The 20,376-nt window shown below is 42.5% G+C and overlaps 2 protein-coding genes and 2 non-coding genes across 10 annotated transcripts in view; 1 reads left to right on the top strand and 3 right to left on the bottom strand.

Annotated features, from left to right (window-relative positions):
* Positions 1-8,275: 8,275 nt before the first annotated feature.
* Positions 8,276-15,943, bottom strand: LOC118407960 (40S ribosomal protein S4, X isoform-like). Its single transcript, XM_035808554.1, has 7 exons — positions 15,851-15,943; positions 15,302-15,379; positions 11,935-12,115; positions 11,574-11,671; positions 10,737-10,908; positions 9,175-9,332; positions 8,276-8,409 (listed from the first exon to the last, which is right to left on the bottom strand). Exons 1-7 carry the CDS (start codon positions 15,851-15,853, stop codon positions 8,305-8,307), a joined length of 795 nt encoding a protein of 264 aa, XP_035664447.1. The 5' UTR covers positions 15,854-15,943; the 3' UTR covers positions 8,276-8,304.
* LOC118407970 lies at positions 9,853-9,990 on the bottom strand. Its single transcript, XR_004830226.1, has one exon. It is a non-coding gene; the product is annotated as a small nucleolar RNA SNORA16B/SNORA16A family (small nucleolar RNA).
* On the bottom strand, positions 12,501-12,638 carry LOC118407969. Its single transcript, XR_004830225.1, has one exon. It is a non-coding gene; the product is annotated as a small nucleolar RNA SNORA16B/SNORA16A family (small nucleolar RNA).
* Positions 15,944-16,030: 87 nt separating the features above from the next.
* The window catches only part of LOC118407959 (synapse-associated protein 1-like), an 11,798-nt gene continuing 7,452 nt past the window's right edge, over positions 16,031-20,376 (top strand). For 5 of the 7 annotated variants that reach the window (XM_035808552.1, XM_035808547.1, XM_035808551.1 and 2 more), the window contains exons 1-5: positions 16,037-16,279; positions 17,259-17,362; positions 18,839-18,905; positions 19,070-19,084; positions 19,756-19,829. In XM_035808552.1, the coding sequence (XP_035664445.1) occupies positions 16,075-16,279; positions 17,259-17,362; positions 18,839-18,905; positions 19,070-19,084; positions 19,756-19,829 (465 nt within the window). In that variant the 5' untranslated portion in view covers positions 16,037-16,074. Of the gene's footprint in view, positions 16,280-17,258; positions 17,363-18,838; positions 18,906-19,069; positions 19,085-19,755; positions 19,830-20,376 lie in introns of all 7 variants that reach the window. The other 2 variants (XM_035808553.1, XM_035808548.1) reach the window with 1 other exon arrangement.

The following is a 20,376-nucleotide window of genomic DNA, read 5'->3' as shown; positions in this document are numbered from 1 at the left end:
CCAGAGGAGTTAGCTGGCCGAGGAGTATGGTGCACGACCAGCTGATTCCACTGGCATGTTATCTGGCCAATTTCTTCTTATTCTTCAAGCGACCTGTGGAGCCTGGTAGAGGCTAAGACCTCCATATGGATCTCATACGGACACGCCAGAAGAGTTAGCTGGTTGCAAACCGTATACGCGTACTCTTAAAGTATCAAAGTCTCTCTGACAGCTAAATCCTTTCTGGCAATTTATGTGTCTACATTTGTCCAATTTCTACGACTTTTTCAGCGACCTGTGGAGCCTGATAGAGGCTAACAATTCCATACGGACTTGAATACTAGTATATTGCACGTGTGAATCCTGCCGCTGATCTTTGTGTTGGGAAGTCATACATACTACTCGTGAGCGATGACGTGGTCTCTCACTGGCACGTACAGCACATCTAATAGCAGTGCCACACGTTTTGCACGACCGCGAGTCACAGCGTGCTGTGCGTTTAAAACATGCACAGGACAAAGCAAGTACATGCACTTTAAAACATCCAAACTAACATGTTGTGCAAACGGACTGAAGAGGACAATTCGTGATGACGGCAGCATCATTGTCAGAGGTTAATTTCGGCCGACAAACAACGTCGTGACGTCATGACTGCAGTGACGTCATATCACCTTGGAAACTTCAGAGCGGACTCGGTATGCGCCAAGGCCTTTTGTCGCACCTTCTACTGTAAACAAACTTTTCCTCTTCCATACGCACGGTCACCGGAAAGGGACACGTGTCAGAAACAGTTGTTAGTGATGCTTTAAAGGACCTTGAGTGGACCATTCTTTCCCTATGGGCCAAGTATAATCTCCAAGCAGATCTTGCGGTGGCATAAGATAGTATCATAAGCTGGGGAAGGAGTTTAGCCGGCAGAGGAGTTTTATTCCAAGAACGACTTGGCTTAAAAACCCCTTTCCACTACTAGACGTCAACTTCGGAGACCAAAATTGCATTTGTGTAACTCTTCAATTCATAATCAGAATATGATTTAAAAGACAACAAAACACATAGAGTCTTTCACACGCAGATTGTTTTATTTATCCCTTCGTCTGAGTCTAAGTTGACTGTTGTGGCACCACAGAAGATCTGGTAACCAGTTTTCTCCTAAATTCATGAAATCTGTGAAAACGTCATTGCACCTGTTCGTCGTGAGAACCCGGATGTTGCGGCGTGCGGCGGGAATTCCGGACATAGCGAGAACTGATGGGAAAAATAACAACCAAACTTTCATATGCTTCTATTCAGCCATTTTTATTTTATTATATGAATAACCTCCTATGGGAACCCCCAAACTAATGCGAGCGTGAGAATCAAAAAAGTTTGGCAAAAAAACTGTATTCAGTATGAAATCTAAGTGGTTAGGAAGGTTGAACAAATGACTGAAAACACTAGAGTATGGTATGTCGAACAATAGATCGTTCATTTTATTTGTTCTTCACATCTTCTATGACCTTGGAATTGACCTTGCCATTCTATGACAAAAGTAAACGTTTCCCGATATTTTTTTGCATTCTATGGCATATCTCTAGCTCATTTTGTGATTTACAGTATGCTTGAAAACGTTAACGTTTATTTTTGGAAATGGCCGAAAAGCGATGCACGCGTAGATGCCATCCATATAATCAAATCGACATGGCCGGCCTAATATCTCCAAGTACATGTACATGGCATGACCAATTTTGTCTTCTTTATTCCCGAATCTGCTTCCATATTGTTCAGTATTAGCAAATAATGTCGGCTGTAATGATAAACTAATCTTCCGACAAGAGAGAAAAAAGAAAAGAAGAAAAGACAACTTTGTATCGCTGAATCGAAAGTCGAACAGACATTCGAAAACTAGCTTGGGGAGCTGTCGTCGTCGGAGGATGGTACTCAGGCTATCCGGAAACTTGTTTGGTACAGCAAAGGAGCCAACACATCTATGTCAGTGTTAACGTTAAATATTATGAGTTTTTTTTTCTTTTTATTCAGACAGAAGTTTATAAAAAAAACACAGCGTCATTTCCAATTACTTCATACAGCAACTTACATTATTTTGATGGGAGGTATTGATACTAGGGAACAGACATACGGAAACGCGCCAAACCAAACATCTGCTTGAAGATTCACTCTCTAAACTTCTTTGGCGGCTCAAAACTCCTTGCAGAAAGTAACCAAATAGATAATTTCTCAGATCGGTTAGTCGACCTGTTGACCCTGCGGCTAAACTTTTCTAGCAAATTAATGGCCCAATTAAGCTAATTTATCCTGTTAATTGAGCGGCTAAAGAAGCCCAGAGTTCCATGCATTCCTTCAATCGTTGGGAAAACAGCAAATTTCCCTCGTTTCCTGCCCGAGCGAGCCCGACGGACGGACTGGGAAGTTTGTCCCCGTCTCGGTCATCAGACAGGAAACTGTTCTAAAGTCGGCTAAACAAACTTGGCTTTGGTGAGAACCTGCCCCTGGGAAAGAAAATACATTTAGTCTATCGTGGAAGGGCGGGCACGACATTGAGGTTTCTAGAAAGCGCAAAGTTGACTTTGGAGTAAGAAACTTCCCTATCAGGTATCATTTTCATATTGCACTGAACTGTAGACGTGGTGAGGAGTTAGGAGCAGAGATTGCAACTAGGGAAACTCTACTATGGAAGGACTTCAGGAACAGTAGTGGCTGTATGATTCCTTGATAAACAAACAAACAATCAGCCATGCCTTCTTTGGTTTGGTTTTTATCTATGCCTTTTTTGTGTTTTTTGTTGTCTATTTGGACAATTTCTACTATTTTTCCAGCCACCTGTGGAGCCTAGTAGTAGTAGCCTCAGTACCATCCTCCGTGCCGTAGTGACCACTGACTCAATACTTTCGCTTGCTAACGTCTTGAGCCAACGGTCACTACGGAGGATGGTACTCAGGCTAGCCTGGTAGGGGCTAATCTCCAAGCAGATCCTACGGTAGCATAAGATAGTGTCTAAAGCTGTCAGAGGAGTGAAGCCGGCCTAGGAGTGTGTTTCGCTACAAGGCAAATGGACACATTTGGGCTGACTACACTCTTTGGCCAGTTTGTCAGGATCTGCTTGGGGATTAGGTAGAGGCTACCCTGTGTGACCTGGCCTACAATACTAGTAGTACACCTGTTAGGTAGGTGTTGTTTGTTCCGTTGCCAGTCAGGAGTTGAGAGAAAAAACGCGCCAGACGCTCCCGCCTTTGTCCCACAGAATCATCATTATTTCATGCTGCCGTCCGCCGGTTTTTGTTCTGCCGTGACACACGGGAGCGGCGCCCTTTGATGTGCGGGAGGTGGCACACCTGGTCCGGTTGTCAGGTGGGCTGTATAGAGTAAAGTAGACTCATCCCTCAGCTAACCGACTTCTATCGCACCGCAGTCATCCCTCAGGCCCCCTTTCCACTGCGCTCTCACTGCGACCTGAATAGGATATGTGTAACCTTCACTTTCACACTGGGCATATCATACAAAGTGTAAAAGTGCGACTGAGAAGACAACAAAACACAATTCGTTTCTTTCTTACACAATTCGTTGAGCGATATGTCAAATTCTTGGTCACAGAGAGAGCGAGCGCGGCGAGAGCGCCGTCCTAGTGGAAAGGGGGTATCAGTAAGACATCTGGAACCGCAAAGTTGCAGTTTAGAACTTTTTATTCAGCATACCAAACCGTTTTCGTTGCGTACGTACGTACAACTTCTTCAGCGGCTAGAGGCTTAATGACAAAAATACATGAAGTTCGCACTTATATTTCCAGTGCATACTGCTCTGGTACATGATGCCCTACAGTACTCTGACCCTACTTGACCCCTTACAGCATAACTTCAGGTTGTCAGGTGTGCTGGTTTCCTTCCCGATGAAGCTGTCAGCAGAAATGTCGATGTAACGACAATCAGAGACTTTCTGTTCTTTTTAACTCCGTAATTACATTTTAAGGATGTCACTGTACAGATAACATCCTCGCATTAGTCGCTGAAGCCTACGTCACATTTCCTAACCGGGGCCCGATCGGGCTGTGTGTGGAAATGAAAAATAGAAATATGTACAGTAAAATATGCAAAAATAATGCCACAACTTCAACGTAATCTTTATTCATTTTCAAAAATACGTCTTGTGTAGTTTTAGCCAGGGTACCATCCGTATTATACCGGGCTCCTTAGGTAGTGAGTCAAGTAGTAGTGGGCTCCTTACACTCACTTGGTAGAATACGGATGGTCCCCAGGCTAGTGTAATTTGGCGGCCGTTTACTCACCGGGTTTAGAAACTTTGTCTGTTTTTCTCCTGTTTTAGGCGTATTTGTCGGGTTTCTATTTTGTCCAGTTTTCTTGATATCCAAAGGCCGTTTTAAAACATCCGAAACCGATCCTCTGCTTGAATGTTTTTCTCCGTTTAATATATAAACTTGTACAAATGTGCTGTGTCGGGTTTACAATACACTAACTAGTCAGCGCCAGACTTCGAAGACGGAATAGAGTCCTCTAGCGGCGGCATGCTGAAACTGCAGAAAAGTTGCTTTCATTCCAAGTTCGCCGTTTCAGAAAATACTTCACAGTAAAAGGAAATACCTAGAGGTTCCGGGTTCGAATCCGTTGACGTGATGATGTGCCCTTGGGAAAGGCACTTTTAAAAACACGACTTTCTTCACTTCATTCATGTGAAACTGAGTACCTAGCTTCGGTTAGGACTAGTGGTGCGTACCGGTTCGCCGAACCGGAATTGGACTTGCTATAACTTTCGGTTCAAGTCTGGTTAAAACCGGAACGTTGAAAACCGTTTTTTTTTGGAAAACCGGAAATCTCTTTCTTGTTGTATACTAGTTTCATCTAAAACAACGCTTACTTTACTAAGCGCATCCAACGGGCCCGAAAATAACTGTATGTTCGCGAAAATAGATTGTCCTACAAGTTTTTAGGACCGTCCCTCGGATCATCATATTGAGGTCTCGTGCTTGAGAAGAGCCGCACCTCGAGAGCGTTAAAAACCCACCGCACTTATCGAAAAGAGTAAGGGTCCTTCCCGGTGCGAGTGCTTTAAACTACACGTCCTTTGGCCGCACGTGGGACAATGACTGTCGTATAGCGCCGAATGGTAGCCGCCCAAGACCCTTACGATTTAGCCCCGCGTTTGAACGTTTGTGAAGCTCCTCTCAATTCAGCCTCCGACTGCGAAGAGAGAGTATCCACTCAAGAACAAATAATTATTTGAATTTTTTATCTGTATGATATGCATACTAACATTGACACGTCGACGAGAGTTAGAAATCCAGGTAATAAGATACGCCCAAAAGCATAACATTGACGTTGACAGTTAAAGTCATCCTGGATGGAACACGGTCAAGTGAAGGTCATAGGGACACGACCTCCTCTGACTTCCCTTGACCTTTCTTATTACCGAATTTCTAATCATCTAATCTCACCCGTCTGAGCTCTCGAGTTATCACGCGACATCTTCGTCATGACGTCAGCACATTGTAGTATTTACAATTAGCGCTCTTCAGAACAAATTAGCAGGCTACGATGTCAAGATTACAGAGGTGAATACGTCATAGGAACCTTAGGAAACGTGAAGCCAACTTCCGAGCGTACAAAAGTTGCAATGTTGTTTGTTGTGTAACGTTAATATGCGAGCTTCACTTTCACTTTATTTATTTAACCAGGGATAATACAGCTCAGGTCAACCAACCTAGACCTGTTTTTCAGGCAATCCTGGGCATATGTGCATACATAGAAACAACACAATAACAGCGCTACGACCTGTACTTAGCTTGTTTGAGCACAAATGTACAATAAAGGTCATTCATTCATCTCATTCAATAAATTACAGCATAGCTGTAAAGTAGCGTTACTAAGCCATTGGGTATAATTGGCGCCTCAATGTCCTGAACTTCATCATGCTACCAAGTGGTTGAAATTGAACGTCAAGTACAACACAAGAATCTTATGACGCAAAACGTCTCGGTAATTAGTGAACTTCAGATAAGAGAAGAGCTCAATTTTCGCCAGTCTTGAAGATATTGACGTCATCATGCTCGCTAGAACGTCAGCCGATTTCCACTTGGCATGGCGGTCTTCCGTCCTGTCTGACGCAAACCAGACGGTAGAGATTGTTTGTGTTGTTGTCACGCCAAAACTACATCAACTACTCAACGTTTAAGTTGTATACTAAGTATTGTATGCGTTTTTCCGCCGGGCGGGAGTTGGGACTTACGTTTGGACTGAGACTTACTAAGTTAGATTGTGTTTTTATCTGTAATTATCCGATGTTTGAACTTTGATTGTACTGTTGAATATCTTATTCCCAAACACTACATTATTGCAACTCAACTTTTTAGCTACAATGTACTAGCAAATTAAACAATGCCCCTCTTTCCTTTGGCCGGGGGTTCGATTTGCGCTTGTTAAGATTCACCCCAAAGTGTTGTTTTTTTCTTAGAATAAAATATCATTTCGTTAGATAATCTAATTAAATAACTTGAGTCCACCGCCACCGTGTCTTGCCCATTTATGTGTTTTTGACGATGTGAATAGTAGAAAATGAGCCTGAGACAAACAGCGGACGAAACAGATAAGTGAAGACATTGTTGTAAGTAGCAAACAAAAGGAACAGAGGAGAAACAACAACCCAATTCATGGATACTAGTAGTCTTTGCGCCCGTTAGCTCTGCTTCGAGATTCCTGGTGTATTACTGACTAAATCGCGTTTTTGGCAGCCGAGCTGAAAGTTAGGGGCATCCAATGAGAGATTGTGTAGTATCAACATTCCGAGCATGAAAGATTAATGTCAGACCATCATGACTCTGTACAGGCTAAATGTCGTCAAATAAGACTGCTCCTACTTACCGTTCTGCTATTTGTACGAAAACGTATAGGTGGCGCTTTTGCACTGCTGTAATTAAGCTTGGCATTCTATTCCTGCATGCTGTTTGCAATGAGCGGTCGTTGACGAAGACTGGACTCCGGTGTAAACATTTAAATACAATTCAAGCTCTAGAAGTATATAAGACATCCATCACTAGTAGGGCTGTGTACCTAAAGAAATGTTAGTACAGGTACAGGTACACAGGTTTAGGTACAGGTCTGGACCTTTACCTGTACCTAAACAAGTTTGATCAATCATCTGTAACTTATAAATGTAGCCAGCTGTCCTTTTTTAGTGATAAATTGACATCTTTATATGAGGATTTAGATATTTGAACCTCAAAACAAAGATGTCATCATTTTTTAACTGCAAGATGATCAAATTGTTATCTTTGATTTGGGGAATTTACTTATCATTAGTCTCAAAAAGTGGTTTTCGACAGTGATTTAGTGTGTCTAGGTACAGGTACACAGATGTTTAGGTCCGGACCTGTACCTAAACAATTTTATAGGTACGGTACAGGTACGGGTATTTAGGTACACAGCCCTAATCACTAGTCTTCATTAGCTATGGTTTAGAGACATTCCAAGTTTGTAGCTTGCAATTTTCTTATTGAAATACTTTTTACTAGACCTTCAACCTGTTCATGCATAAATTTTATAACAAAGTATGGTTATCATCTGAAGCAGACAGGGAAATAATTGGCTATACTTTGTTCTGTAACAGCATACAACCTTGATTTTGTGGATAGCATTACTTAGCAGTGTGTTTATCTTTTACTTACTCCTCGAAGAATGGTCGAGTTAGACCCCTTTCCACTAAATGGTGATCACTGAGCAACAGCACAGAGACCAAAACTTGATTTAGTATAAGCACCAGGGCTCTAGCCAGCGTCCGTTTTTCCGTCAATGGACGGAAATTTGCTGTGTCAGACGGAAAAATTTTAAAACCAATCCATCAACCTTGACGGACAAAAATCCTTGGTGGAAGCTACATGCGGCTTGGGGATGCTGTCCACGGCCGTAAAAGCCACACACTGTTTGTTCTGCTATTGTTATGATTGATGACAGTGTTTGTCAGCGCCCTTTCGCATACGATAATCTCATTAAAACCCGTTTTTCAAGGTCTCAGTTCAGTCCTTCTAATTAATTTTTGTGGTTTTCGCGACGACTGTAATTGGCTGACGGAAAAACATTTCGAGCTGGCTCCAGCCCTGATATGCACTGATTGATATGCACAATTGGAGTATGAGAGACTTAAAACTATGACTTAAAAGACAGCAAAACACATGAGCAACCGGTCATATCTTTGGTCGCTCCAGTCACCACCATGGTGGAAAGGGGTATAAAAGCAGAAAACTTACATCCACCACAAAAAAACAAACAACACAACACACAGTTTTGTATGAGGACAGTGTTTATTTCTGGGTGTTCATTATTATTTCTATACAGCTGTGGCCGCCTTCATGGCCAGCCGCCTGTCGCGCTCCTCAGCGATCGACAGATGAATACCCTTGCCCTTCGGCAGCGACACCCACGGCTTGTTGCCCTGGAGATGAAATAAACAAAACAGTTGTCAGTTCCACATCCAATTGCATGAAGAAAACAAGTAAAACTGAAAGGCATGAGTACACTTATATTTCAATGTGATACTTATGTTTTGTGCATTACAGTTACATGTACCCTTTATCAGATAGGACAAGCAGTGTTATTACTTGAATAGGCAGCAGGCTGAATACAAATTCTAACTGGAAACTACGTGACTCCATTGGCACCCCAAAAAGGGCTAGGGTCGACATGCTTTTCTAGGGCAACAGGAAACAACATTTTTTCTGGGCCTAAGCATATCTACAAGTTCATCCTCAGCAACTTGAATGAACTAACTGCAGAAATATCCTACAAAAAGGAGGGAGGAAAAGAACTAGCAGGGTTCGAAATACACATACTTAACTTGCAATTTGCACATAATTTTTGAGATTTGCATGTAAAATTATTCTGAACTTGCAATCTTGCATGTTGAAAATACCTGGCCTATTGGAAAAATACTGAGGAATTAGACCCCCTACTCTTAGACAAAAAGACAAATGGACGTGTGTGTTTATCCTTCCTTGTTTTTGCCAGTAACTTTCTCCGGTAGCTTTACTAGATGAATCAAAATTCACAGATTCAAGCTAGTGGTCCTCATCGCGTTCGCCGCCTAGTTATATTTTGCATGTAAATTTTTCAAATTGCATGTAAATTTTTTGCCAACTTGCAATTTTGCATGTAGCAAAAAAAAAGTATTTCGATCCCTGACTAGAGAAGGGAAACTAACCCGTCCAATGATGAAGATGTTGGCGAGACGGGTGGCGAAGGTGTGCCCGGCTGTGTCCTTCACATGAACAATGTCGAACGATCCGGGATGACGCTCGCGGTTCGTGACCAAGCCGACACGCCCCAAGTTACGGCCTCCGGTGACCATGCACACGTTTCCTATGGAAACAAACGAACAAACATCAGAAGATTGACCAGTTCTAGGGCTGGGTACCGGAACAAAACCGTTGTTAGGCTGGTCCAGAAAACCAGACCTGAAAAAAAATCAATAAAATGGTCTAAGTTAACAGAGGCAGTGAGCACTGATGAAGAAAGAATACTCCACCATACAGATTCCTTCTAGCAAAATGGACCATTGTTTTGAGTATTGCCCATTCAGTTTTCACAGACAAGCAGGTCCAGACCTGAACCGTACCTGTACCTAAATTTTCTGTACCCACCCCTAATCAAGCAATAGAGAAAAAGCCAGAGTTGGAGGAAAGTATTTGGCAAGACCAGCAAAGAGGTTGGAAGAATCACACCATAAAGGCAAGTTCGTACATACTAAATTCATTACAGTATTGAAGTCTATGTGTGCAGTATCTATGGCAGAGCTTTTTTTAGGTATTCGTAAGGGCTGTTTTCTTAATTTCTTACAGACATGACTGCTTTGAACATTGAGATTGACTGATTGATTGACAAGTGTCTTTTCCCTGGGTAATGCTAAGGTGACACGGGATTGGTCAGCCCAGCGACCAATGAGAAAACGGTTCATCTCTGCCCTGTTTTGACCACGCCTAGCATTAAAACATCTATCATGGCTTCGATCAGGGCTGTTACAAAATCAAACTTCAGCATTAAGTCTTGCAAAATAAAATTCTGGAAGACAAGTTTTATAGAGATTTTTATGAATTTTCAAAATATGCCTTGGTCTGAAGGAGAAGTAGATACGATTCTCCTTGAGTCCTACATACCTTTGCTCACGGCTTTTATACCTATGGAAGGAAGGCTCTAGTAAACTGGGCTGAGGTTTCAACTTTGTATACAGGTTTTACCAGGGTTGCAGCCAGCACCCGTCCTTTGACAGAATTTTGCAGCTGGGGAGGGAAAAAATTTTGCTCACTCCGTCTTCTGTAAGCAAAATATAACCCTCAAAATGTAGGAAATAGCATTTCAGAAGGTCTAGATTTCAAAATTTTCCTTGGGAGCATGCCCCCAGACCCCCCTAGGAACGCAGTGCCGAAGCCATCCAAAATCAGGGGGACGGAAAACGATTTCTGACTGGCTACAACCCTGGGTTTTACCTAAAGAAAACATTTAGGCCAGTCTGTGATTGGCAGACAGCTGGTTAAAGGCAATGCCTTCAAAGCGCAAACCTCAGCCTAGTTTAGCAGAGGCTCTCCAAAATATTTTACATATGCCGTAGGTGAGACAGTGCTCAGGAAAATGTTGTGTTGTAACAGAAAATGTTTATCTGTGCTGGTTGAAAAGGAGTGTAGGGGCCCAAATCGCAACACAGGCCCCCCTACACAACTGCACAGGCGTGAACCCTGCAATGAAATACTGTTTGCTATTACTTCTCACCTGTGTCGAACTTGATGGAGTCGGTGATCTTGCCCGTGGTGATGTCCACCTGTACCGAGTCGTTGACCTGGATCTTGGGGTCGGGGTAGCGGATGGTCCGCGCGTCGTGGGTCACCAGGCACGGGATCCCCTTGGGTCCAGTCATCACCTTACGCACCTTGCACAGCTTGTACTGTACAGACAGAAGAAAATATGCAATGGTGAGTCAAAAGATGATAAAAAGCTGTGGGATCTTGCACTGTGATGGAAAGAATGTGTCACCAAAGCTGGTACGCTAAAACAGTTTGGCAAATCCATAGGCCCAATGGCACTGGGCTACTGAGTAGAAATGCTGAACAAGCCAGTACAGATTTTTAAGTGCTGTCCCTATTAGGCCATTGCTATTATTTTCCATCCATAGCTTCTAGATTGCAAATCTGTATACACACACACCAAGGAAAGCATTGAAATTGGTGTCTTGTTTTGAAGTATTGGGCTGGTAAAATTCTTTTTCGGTCACAGACAGACAAGTCAGTGTATAGTTCCTAAAGGTGCGATGAATTTCTTAAAACTTGTCCAACCTGTCTACCATAGTACAACTGTACTGGTAATACTATTGTCATGCGTAAAAAAAAAACATTGACAACTTGGCGGAAGTGATAAATTGTAAGCATCAACCTGTCAATAATGCTTCTATCTTTTTCTAGCATATCTGAAAGAGTCATGACTTGCACACAATTGCTGGCATCCTTCTGTCTTGGAAGACAATGGAGTTTACACCGTGGTCTGGTCAGTTCAGCACAGTTAGTTACTGTTCAGAATAATGTATCAATACTGAAAGACAGTTCCAGATCCTACCTTGGCCTCCTCAGGAGTGATCCGATGGATGGTGAAACGTCCCTTCACATCGTATATCAGCCGGAAGTTCTCGGCAGTCTTCTCAATGGTGATCACATCTACAAGGGAGAGAAAAACAGCAATATTTAGTCATGCCTGCCCTGTCCTGACCATCATACACGGTAACACCTGACTAACACCCGCAATGACAAAGAAACATCAGTCCCACTTTAAGCTTAAAGATAGTGCTGCACACATTGCAGCTAATCTTAAAAAAGTCTGTTACTGTTTTCTTATGGATTCTGAACTCTTTCCAGTAGAATTCTTGGTGATTGTCAATAGTTCTGTCTGTTCTAAAGCGTATGTCACCAAGATGACTCACCCATGAATCCGGAGGGGTAGCAACGGTCGGTGCGGACCTTGCCGTCCACCTTGATGAGGCGCTGCATGAGGATTCGCTTGACCTCATCGTAGGTCAGGGCGTACTTGAGTCGGTTCCTGAGGAACAGGCAGAGCGGGAGGCACTCGCGCAGCTTGTGGGGACCACAGGACGGGCGAGGAGCCTGGAGGGAGGAGAAGTGTTTATTGCTTACTGTGATGAAGATGATCTTGAGGATATTCTTCATTCACAAGTAAAAATAGTTTTAACAGCCAACGCAGCTTGTGAGGACCACAGGATGGGTGAGAAACCTGGAGAGGAAGAAAATTATGGTGTTGAGGTGTTTATTGTTTACTGTGAATGGTGTCATCAGGTTGATAAATCACTCAACAATAAAGTAACATGTTCTTCATTCACAAGTAAAAATGGTGATAACAGCCGAAGTATGGCTTTGCAAAATGTTTAGTGGGTCAGCACATGCCCGAATACATGTTGTAACTGACCATGGTCATTGGCTGTCATCTTTCTACAAACATGACAACTTTGAATGTTAAGACAGATTGATTGACAAGTGTCTTTTCCCTGGGTAATGCTAAGGTGACACAGGATTGGTCAGCCCAGCGACCAATGAGAAAATGGTTCATCTCTGCCCTGTTTTGACCACGCCTAGCATTAAAACGTCTAGCATGGCTTCGATCAGGGCAACTCCATTTCTACAATCTCAAAACTATACTTTGACCAATTGTTCGGGGCCATATGTAGGAAAACTTTACATAAATCTATGGCCTACTCTACCTTGTAGTAACTCTAGTATCACTATTTCTGTAAAAAAACTTCACAGTACATTTAGGAACTAGTTGAACTAATTTCACTATTCATTACAAAATTGTGAAGTATCATTTTTTTGGTTAATGTCCGTAAAAAATTACAAGACTTGCGGCAATAGATTCCCAATTCTGACATCTTTCAGTGTAATAATACAGTGAAACTTGTTTAAAGGCATACTACGCAGTTTTTTGCGCTCAAATTTGAAATATTCTAGAATTAAGAAATATCAGATTTACTACTACTTTTTGTCACTTTTTGACACTTTTGTGTCATTATTTCACGTTTGCAACGTAAAGGATTAGCCTACAAACATTCCGCTCTAGGCACCCTGTAACCTTGTGTCCCCCCAAGTTAGACCCTCCAGGTCTTGCTTGCCACCGGTAGGTCCCCTGGGGTGGGGTAATCAGTTAGCACATGCATGGCAGACTGCAGATAAAGAACACAATGGAGATCTTCTTTGGAAACACCTATATCTAATCATTCTAAAATAGCATATAATCATGAACTTATTAGTCTATTTTGTAGGATATCAACAAGCTAAGGTCATATTCCCTTCAAAACTGCAAGAAACCTTGTACAGCTAGTCTACTGTACTCAGAGGAACTGTCAACTGGCCCCCCACTGGGAAGCCAGGCTGATAAGCAAGAAACAACAACACACAGAGGCAGTAACCAGCCTGTGCCCATCTGTTTCTTGGAAGATCACAATTTTTATACATCATGCTTATGTGGTGCATTGATGTCGCAGCATCTCTCCATGAATATTGGTATGCAATGCTATAGGGTTGATTGAGCTAACAATGTAAAGAAAAAGTAGGAAAAGCTACTTTTTGTTTTGTTCAAAAATCCCGTAGTATGCCTTTAAGAAGACCACCCTGGGGACCAGTGCAAAGTGGTCGTTTTAGACACGTGGTCTTCTTGTGCAAAGAAAGAAAAATTGACAAGATTGGACAGACACAATGATTTCCAAGTGAATGGTCTTTAAAATAGTTTAGAACCTGTACATTTGCACATGAGAAACATTATCACTGTTGTATTCTTGTATGATTCATATAGTATTGTTATACCAACTGATGTAAAATTTAAACGTTTCCAAAATTTAGGGCTTTTCTTTCAAATTTTCTTAGCTTTTTGTACTACTAAATTGTAGCCGGAGCAGCGTCATTTTCCCCGCCGGCATTGTCTGTCAAAAACTTGTGAATAGGCGACACCGTCAAGACAATGGTCCATATTGCTACAAAAACATCGCTGTTTTCGGTGGAGAACCCGACGCCCCACGAGCGTTTTGAAATGCGATTTTCGTGTTAACAACGCTAATTGCCTATCTTTACTTTGTGAATCACAGCCAACGGGCCAGAAATAAGTTGGAGGAGCTTACCGCCATAACAAAAAGCACGCGCACACATACCCGACAAGACGGGAACCTTCTTTCAAATCGGCAGCACGGCAGAAAAATAAATGGTTCATTTCAACGATGTTACCCATGAAAATAATGTGTGTGAGTTTGTTTCTCTTCTGGCGAGGGTCTTAAAGTCTCAACGCTGCCCAGAAGGCAAAACTTTGCCGAGAAAAACAAGTTTAACCCCACCGACGCTTCTAATCATGAAGATGTTGACAAATCGACGCTACACTAGAAGCAAGGGTGAGCAGATTCTCAAAAAGACACACAGACACCTTTTATTCTCTAATAAAATGCGTTATAAAGTCATAAAGATATTTTATATCTGTTACCCTAACTTCAAACAAGTTTTATGAAAATAAATTTGCATTTTGTAGGGTTTAAATGTAGAGCACAATAACAACGCACGCAACATTTTTACCTACACCCCAGTGGACTTTCCCAACGACACCGTTTGACCTCTTGGGCGCCATGTTTGATTTTGGCTCGGCGCGATAACAGAACACAAACAGACGGATTTTGCCGTAATTTCCCGGCAGTTATAATAAAAAAACCGATGTTGTTAAACCCTTGAAAATGACGCAGTGGTTTCGGTAACATTTTAGCTGCCAAAACATAAGCCAATTTTAGCGATATTTCTCGCGAGTTATCATCAAATATCGACAGTTGCTACAGTCTTGAAAATGACGCAGTCGTTTCGGCAAGTTTTCTTCGCCAAAACACAAGCCGATTTTAGCGGATTTCCCGCCGGATATCATCAAAAAGCGAGGCCACTGCACACTTGAAAATGACGCGGTCGTCTTCGGCAACATTTCGGTCGCGGGCGGACCGGATTCAGGGTGGTCGCGGTCACAGAAGACAAGTGGTCGCTTTGGCCACGTTGCTTAATGCTTGTGTCTATGGGGAGGAAAATCGGGACCGGCCAAAAGCGGTCGTAATAGGCCGATGGTCGTCTTACGGACGTGGTCGCTTATACAAGTTTCACTGTAACATGAATCTTCTAGTGCAACTTATATTGGGTCTCATTAATTGCTGTCCCCTATAATATCACATACCTAATAAAGATTAAAACATATAATTATAAGCGAACACACGGTCATAAAGATGATAAATTTCCAAAATATTACAAAGGTGAGGTACTTACGAACTTGCCGGACAGCTTGTCCAACATCCAGTGCTTCGGCGCAGCAAGGCGCTTCAAATGCTTTTTCGGACCTCGCGCCTGGAAGGGCACAAAATCACAGGATGAGAGTTAAGTTCGGGTTTCGAAACATATGACCATGTCATGATATGACTTGTGAGAAAGCAAGGGTTTTGTGAAGGGTGGCCGGTAACTATATGATGTTTTTGACGTCAAAATAAAGGGTACTAGCACACATTTCAACAAGAATGACATCGTTTAAATACGTGTTGTTCTTCCTACCTGCGAGCAGGGTATTACAAACACATATTCACAGAGAAACTGCCTCGATAACGTACAAAATGACGACGAATAGGACACGATTCCAACGTAAGCAACCACACATACTTTCAAGTGATAACTAACTTCAAATAAGTGCAGGCATCGACATTTTCTATTCTTCGATACCTTTATACCCTTAGCTAAGCTTGAGGCATAGATTTAGACCAGAATAACGTTTATTTTCGACAGATTACAACAGATGAACGAAGGTGTCAGATAATTTCTACCCACCATGTTGGATGCCGAGGGAGAGAGGAAGATCCGCTCCCAGCGTGCACCAAACCCCGCGGATCCCCGCCCAGCGCGAGACTTCCTCGCGAGATCTAAACCCGAAGGTCACAGGTCAACTGACAGTGAGACGTCACAAACTGTGATGAAAGTATGTTGATATCCTGATTTGGGACTTTTAGATTCGATTTTCTCGCGTAACAGGGTGGATTTGTAGAAAACCAGCCATGTTGAGTAGCTTGTGGGGTGGCCAGGCCGCTACAAACTCCAAAGAAGAGGAGAAAGTTGGCGAAAAGGGGGACAACAGCGAGACCAAAGAGGGAGAAGAACAACCCGAAGAGAAGTCCTCTCCTGAAAGTGGTTCCGAGACGAAAAGTCCGGAGGGAGGCGGAGAACAAGTGGACTACACACAAGCAGCCAAGGCGTGGGGGAGTGAGTGACTTGTCATTGTCTCACTGAAACCTGTAGAATCCATTGTGAAGATCCTATGGTCATTCCGTGATCTTTTGTTATGGACATATATGACTCACCACCTGTCCGATCATACCTGCCCTCGGGCTAAACCAGGTGTGCAAAAGGTGTAAACAATAGAATGGCGCAGTTCGCCACATTTAGTGTGGATTTCATTGTTTAGTTGTGGAAAAAGGAAAAGTTGTAAAAGACTTTGACCAAAGCAATAGCCATATACAGTATACAAGTAGACATGGTCTTCCACTCGTTGGAAAAATTAAGGACACTGTCTTTGAGTAGAGAGTTTGTACAGCCGGATTGATTCCTGAGCTCTCTTTCATATCATATAACTACAAGGAACAGTGGACTGGAAGCTTTTGTTGGTAGGGCGCAAGTTGCGTAAGCAGCAAAAGGCTGGGATTCAAACTCTGGACCCTCCCGTCTCGAAGAAGGCTTGCTAGACCAGAAGAGTAGCTGAGCGAGGTCAAACATGTCTAACGTTACATAATTTGTCTCAACATTAGACAAGGATCAAGGTCGCTTTCTCATAGAGCTGATGTGTACGTCTTTGTTGTGATTCAAAGGCTCCAAAAATATTAGTTTAATAATAGTAATAAACATCTCTAGCCTAGCGTCCAGTCTTGTTTGCTTTGGTCCACCTCACGGGATAGCCACGACTCAAGCATTAAAGAACCCACCACAGTGTCCAAACTGACCAAAAAGAGTACTAGTAGGGTCCTTCCCGGTGTGAGTGGATCAATTAAATCTGTCCAGATATGCACCTTGTACAGTACTCTTCTGTACAAATCTGGTGTGAGTTATGCCTTAAGTTAAGGCGGTTTACCAGGTATGTTATACAAACAAAAAACAAAACAAAAAAGGAAAACATCTACCTCCTCCTTTCTTACATTTCTGCATATGACCCCCATTCATATGTTTTTTTTCTGCTTCCCTTTCTCAGGTTTTCTGGTCAGTGTTGCAACATCGGCCACCAAGACTGCCACCCAGCAGGCCAAGAAGGTGACCAAGTCTGTCCAGCAAACAGCAAAGGACCTGTCAGAAACTGTGAGGAAAATTTATGCTTTGGTGTTGTTTGTTTCTTTGTAAGTAACATTACATGTATATGTATTGTGAACAATCATGATTCTCTTTGGTAGGCAGATCACTAGGAAAACTGGAATCATTCATTCATTCAATCAGATTGTAGTTCCTAGTGGTACTCTCCAAGCAGATGTTAGACTCCGGCTGTTTTTTTAACGTTTTTTTTAGTCGTTTGTATCAGGCTTTCTATTTTGTATTTTATCTTACTGTGTCAAAACCTAGCTTTCCTATGAATACAAAATAGAAAGCCAGATAAAAACCTAACCTTTGTTTTGATACAGCAAAATAAAATACAAAATAGAAAGCCTGATAAAAACGACTAAAAAAAACGTTGAAAAACAGCCGGATCCTAACCTCTGCTTGGAGACTCAGAGTACCTAGTGGCAGATAGGGCAGCAAGTCTCCTTGCTGTTTCAGTAGCATGAACCTGACCAGTATATTTTTGCAGGGAGGGGTTGCTAGGCCTTTCCATTTCAGGGTCCTCCCCAGAGGATGGAATAACGGAGGCCCTCCACTATACTCCTAGCCCAGCTCCACTACACTACTTTTCAAATTTAGTGTATTTCTTCCCTATTTTCTTTGTTAGTTTTGCTAAAATTAATGACAATTCACAGACTTTTGTGCCAAGTGGCATCACTTTTCCAGTCGGCATTGTCTGCAAAAACTTGTGAATGGGCAATGATCAGAGCAATAGTCATTTTGCCACTTCACAACAAAGGAATCACTAAAATCTATTATACTTGTAGTATTTGACACCCTCTGTCATTGCAAAATGAACCCATTTTCATGAAAGTGCAGCGCGTTGGTTCAGGTTATTTTTTGCAAGCCCCTCCACTATATACTAAAAAATTCTGGGGAGAACCCTGCCATTAATGTGCTAGAGGCACCTCATCAAACATGGGATCCCCAAATGAGATGCCCTGTCCAGGATTAAACCAAGGTCAACTTTGAGACTGCCACAGTGTAGTTCAACTGGTAGCAGTCTCAAAGTTGACCTCTTGATTGTATAGTCAGGGATATCCTTCAGGCAAACTGGTAGCATGATTACAAACATTCAAGGCAAGTGAATGTAACTGTTAGATGTTAGTTTAAAACAGGATGGATTCTTTATTCTGTACATATTTCCACCTTAATATTTTCAAATTAATCAGATTCTTGGTTAGCCATCTCCCTAGTGACTTCTACCTTTATAGAGTACTATTCAGAACAAAGAGACAATCACAAGGTCTTTTTGTACATTGTGTTGCTCATCTGCCTGCACAGCTTGTGCTGGTTATTGTCTAGTGTCTGCCTCAGGGCCTAGGAACAAGTACACATAGAGCAACAAGCTTTCCTGTGAACTACTTTTGGGGTCAATGTGCTTCATGTAGACGTTTTATGTAAAATCAGTATGTAAGCTCCCAACTGCAGTGTTAACTCGTATTTCTTGTTGTACTTCAGTCCATTCTAGGTGATTTTCAGAGGGAACAAGACAAATTTCTACAGGAGAAACAACAAATAAGAACAGGTGTGTGAAACAGACCCTCCTTTTTGTGGCCTTATCATTCTCATGTTCTTACATAGTATTTATGTTTATATTGTCCTAACCAGAAAGTTTTTGTTGTGTTTGTTTGTGTCTGTATGATAAGTGATATCATTTGACTACCTTTCTTTTTCCTTTTATTAATGCAGAATTATCAAGGAGGGGTATGTGTGTTTTGTTTAATACCTGCCATACATATGTAATACCGTTACACTTGCTTATGCTCTTCCCTTGTTATGGCTGGCAATGTATGTTTTGGTGCGTTAAGGTTCCTTTTCTTCCTTTGGCTATACGAGGTAAGCAAATAGGTGGTGACATAGGAACAAGACAAGACAAGGATGTGGTGATGGCTCTCCCCTCAGTCCCAGCCTAAAAGTCTATACCAGTGTTTTGCCCTTACTCTCCAAGCAGAGGTTTGGTGATGGCTGTTTTTAGGCATTTTTGTGGGGCTTTCTATTTGTTCATGTCTGCTGGCCAACAGTACAAAATGGAAAACTCAATAAAAATAAAATAAAAATGCCGCAAAATATGTCACAAACAGTCGGATCCAAACCAGTTTGGGGAGTAACACTAGTTCACCTTTATCTATGTAGAAACATACATCCCTTGTATTTAAAAACGGGATTTAAGCTTAAGGATATCAAGTCGACGGATGGTGGATTTAGACTAAAAGATTTTGAAAATACAATTGCAATCTTAAACCACCGTTCGCCGACTTGATATCCCTAAATCTTCCCTTTTCAAATACAACGGATATAGGCTACCCCGCGGATAAAATTCAACTAACAGTACAGTCTTGTTCATGTCCTACTGTTGTCCTGTTTCCATCCTACAGAAGCTGCAGTACCTCCTTGGGTAGGTTATAATGAGGAGGCCGCCATGAAGAGTCAGATCCTGGCCCTGTCACAGGTCAGTAGGGGAGGCCGCGTAGCACAGTGGTAGTGTATTCGGCCTGTGACCGAAAGGTCGCCGGTTCGAATCCGCCTGCCGTGTTGCCGGTCTTGTGCCCTTGGGAAAGGCACTTTACACGACTTTCCTCACTTTACTCAAGTGAAAAATGAGTCGTCCCTCGGATAGGACGTTAAATGGAGGTCCCGTGTATGGGGAGAGTCACACCCCATGCATGTTAAAGAACCCCCACACGTGCGATGGTGCGGTGTGGTTGGAGCAAACCATTCTGTCTGGAGTTGGTGATTCACTTCAAATCACCCGGTTGTAGGCCTGGCGAACCTCCATACCGTATCAGCCACACGGTGATTTACATCATTCACCCGGACGGGAGACCTGGCGCATCCCCGTCTTGTAATTAGCCAGCGAAAGGGTATGTCACCTCGTAAGGGGCGGTATCACCCCGTCGTGTGTAAACATGTGCGAACATGTGTGATCATGTCGACCGATGATGATGAGTAGGGGAGACTTGTACATGTATTTCTCATGTTGCCTATCACAGGGAAGA

The sequence above is a fragment of the Branchiostoma floridae genome, unplaced genomic scaffold (genome assembly GCF_000003815.2).
Source record: "Branchiostoma floridae strain S238N-H82 unplaced genomic scaffold, Bfl_VNyyK Sc7u5tJ_1511, whole genome shotgun sequence".
NCBI lineage: Eukaryota > Metazoa > Chordata > Leptocardii > Amphioxiformes > Branchiostomatidae > Branchiostoma > Branchiostoma floridae.
This window is presented reverse-complemented; position numbering and strand designations above follow the sequence as displayed.

Bases quoted from the DNA above. Each gene is read 5' to 3' on its own strand.
- LOC118407960 (XM_035808554.1), bottom strand. The intron at 12,116-15,301 runs GTAAGTACCTCA...TCCTCCCTCCAG, and splicing joins ACAAGCTGTCCGGCAAGTTC to GCTCCTCGCCCGTCCTGTGG. The intron at 9,333-10,736 runs GTGAGAAGTAAT...TTGTTTCCATAG, and splicing joins CTCCATCAAGTTCGACACAG to GAAACGTGTGCATGGTCACC.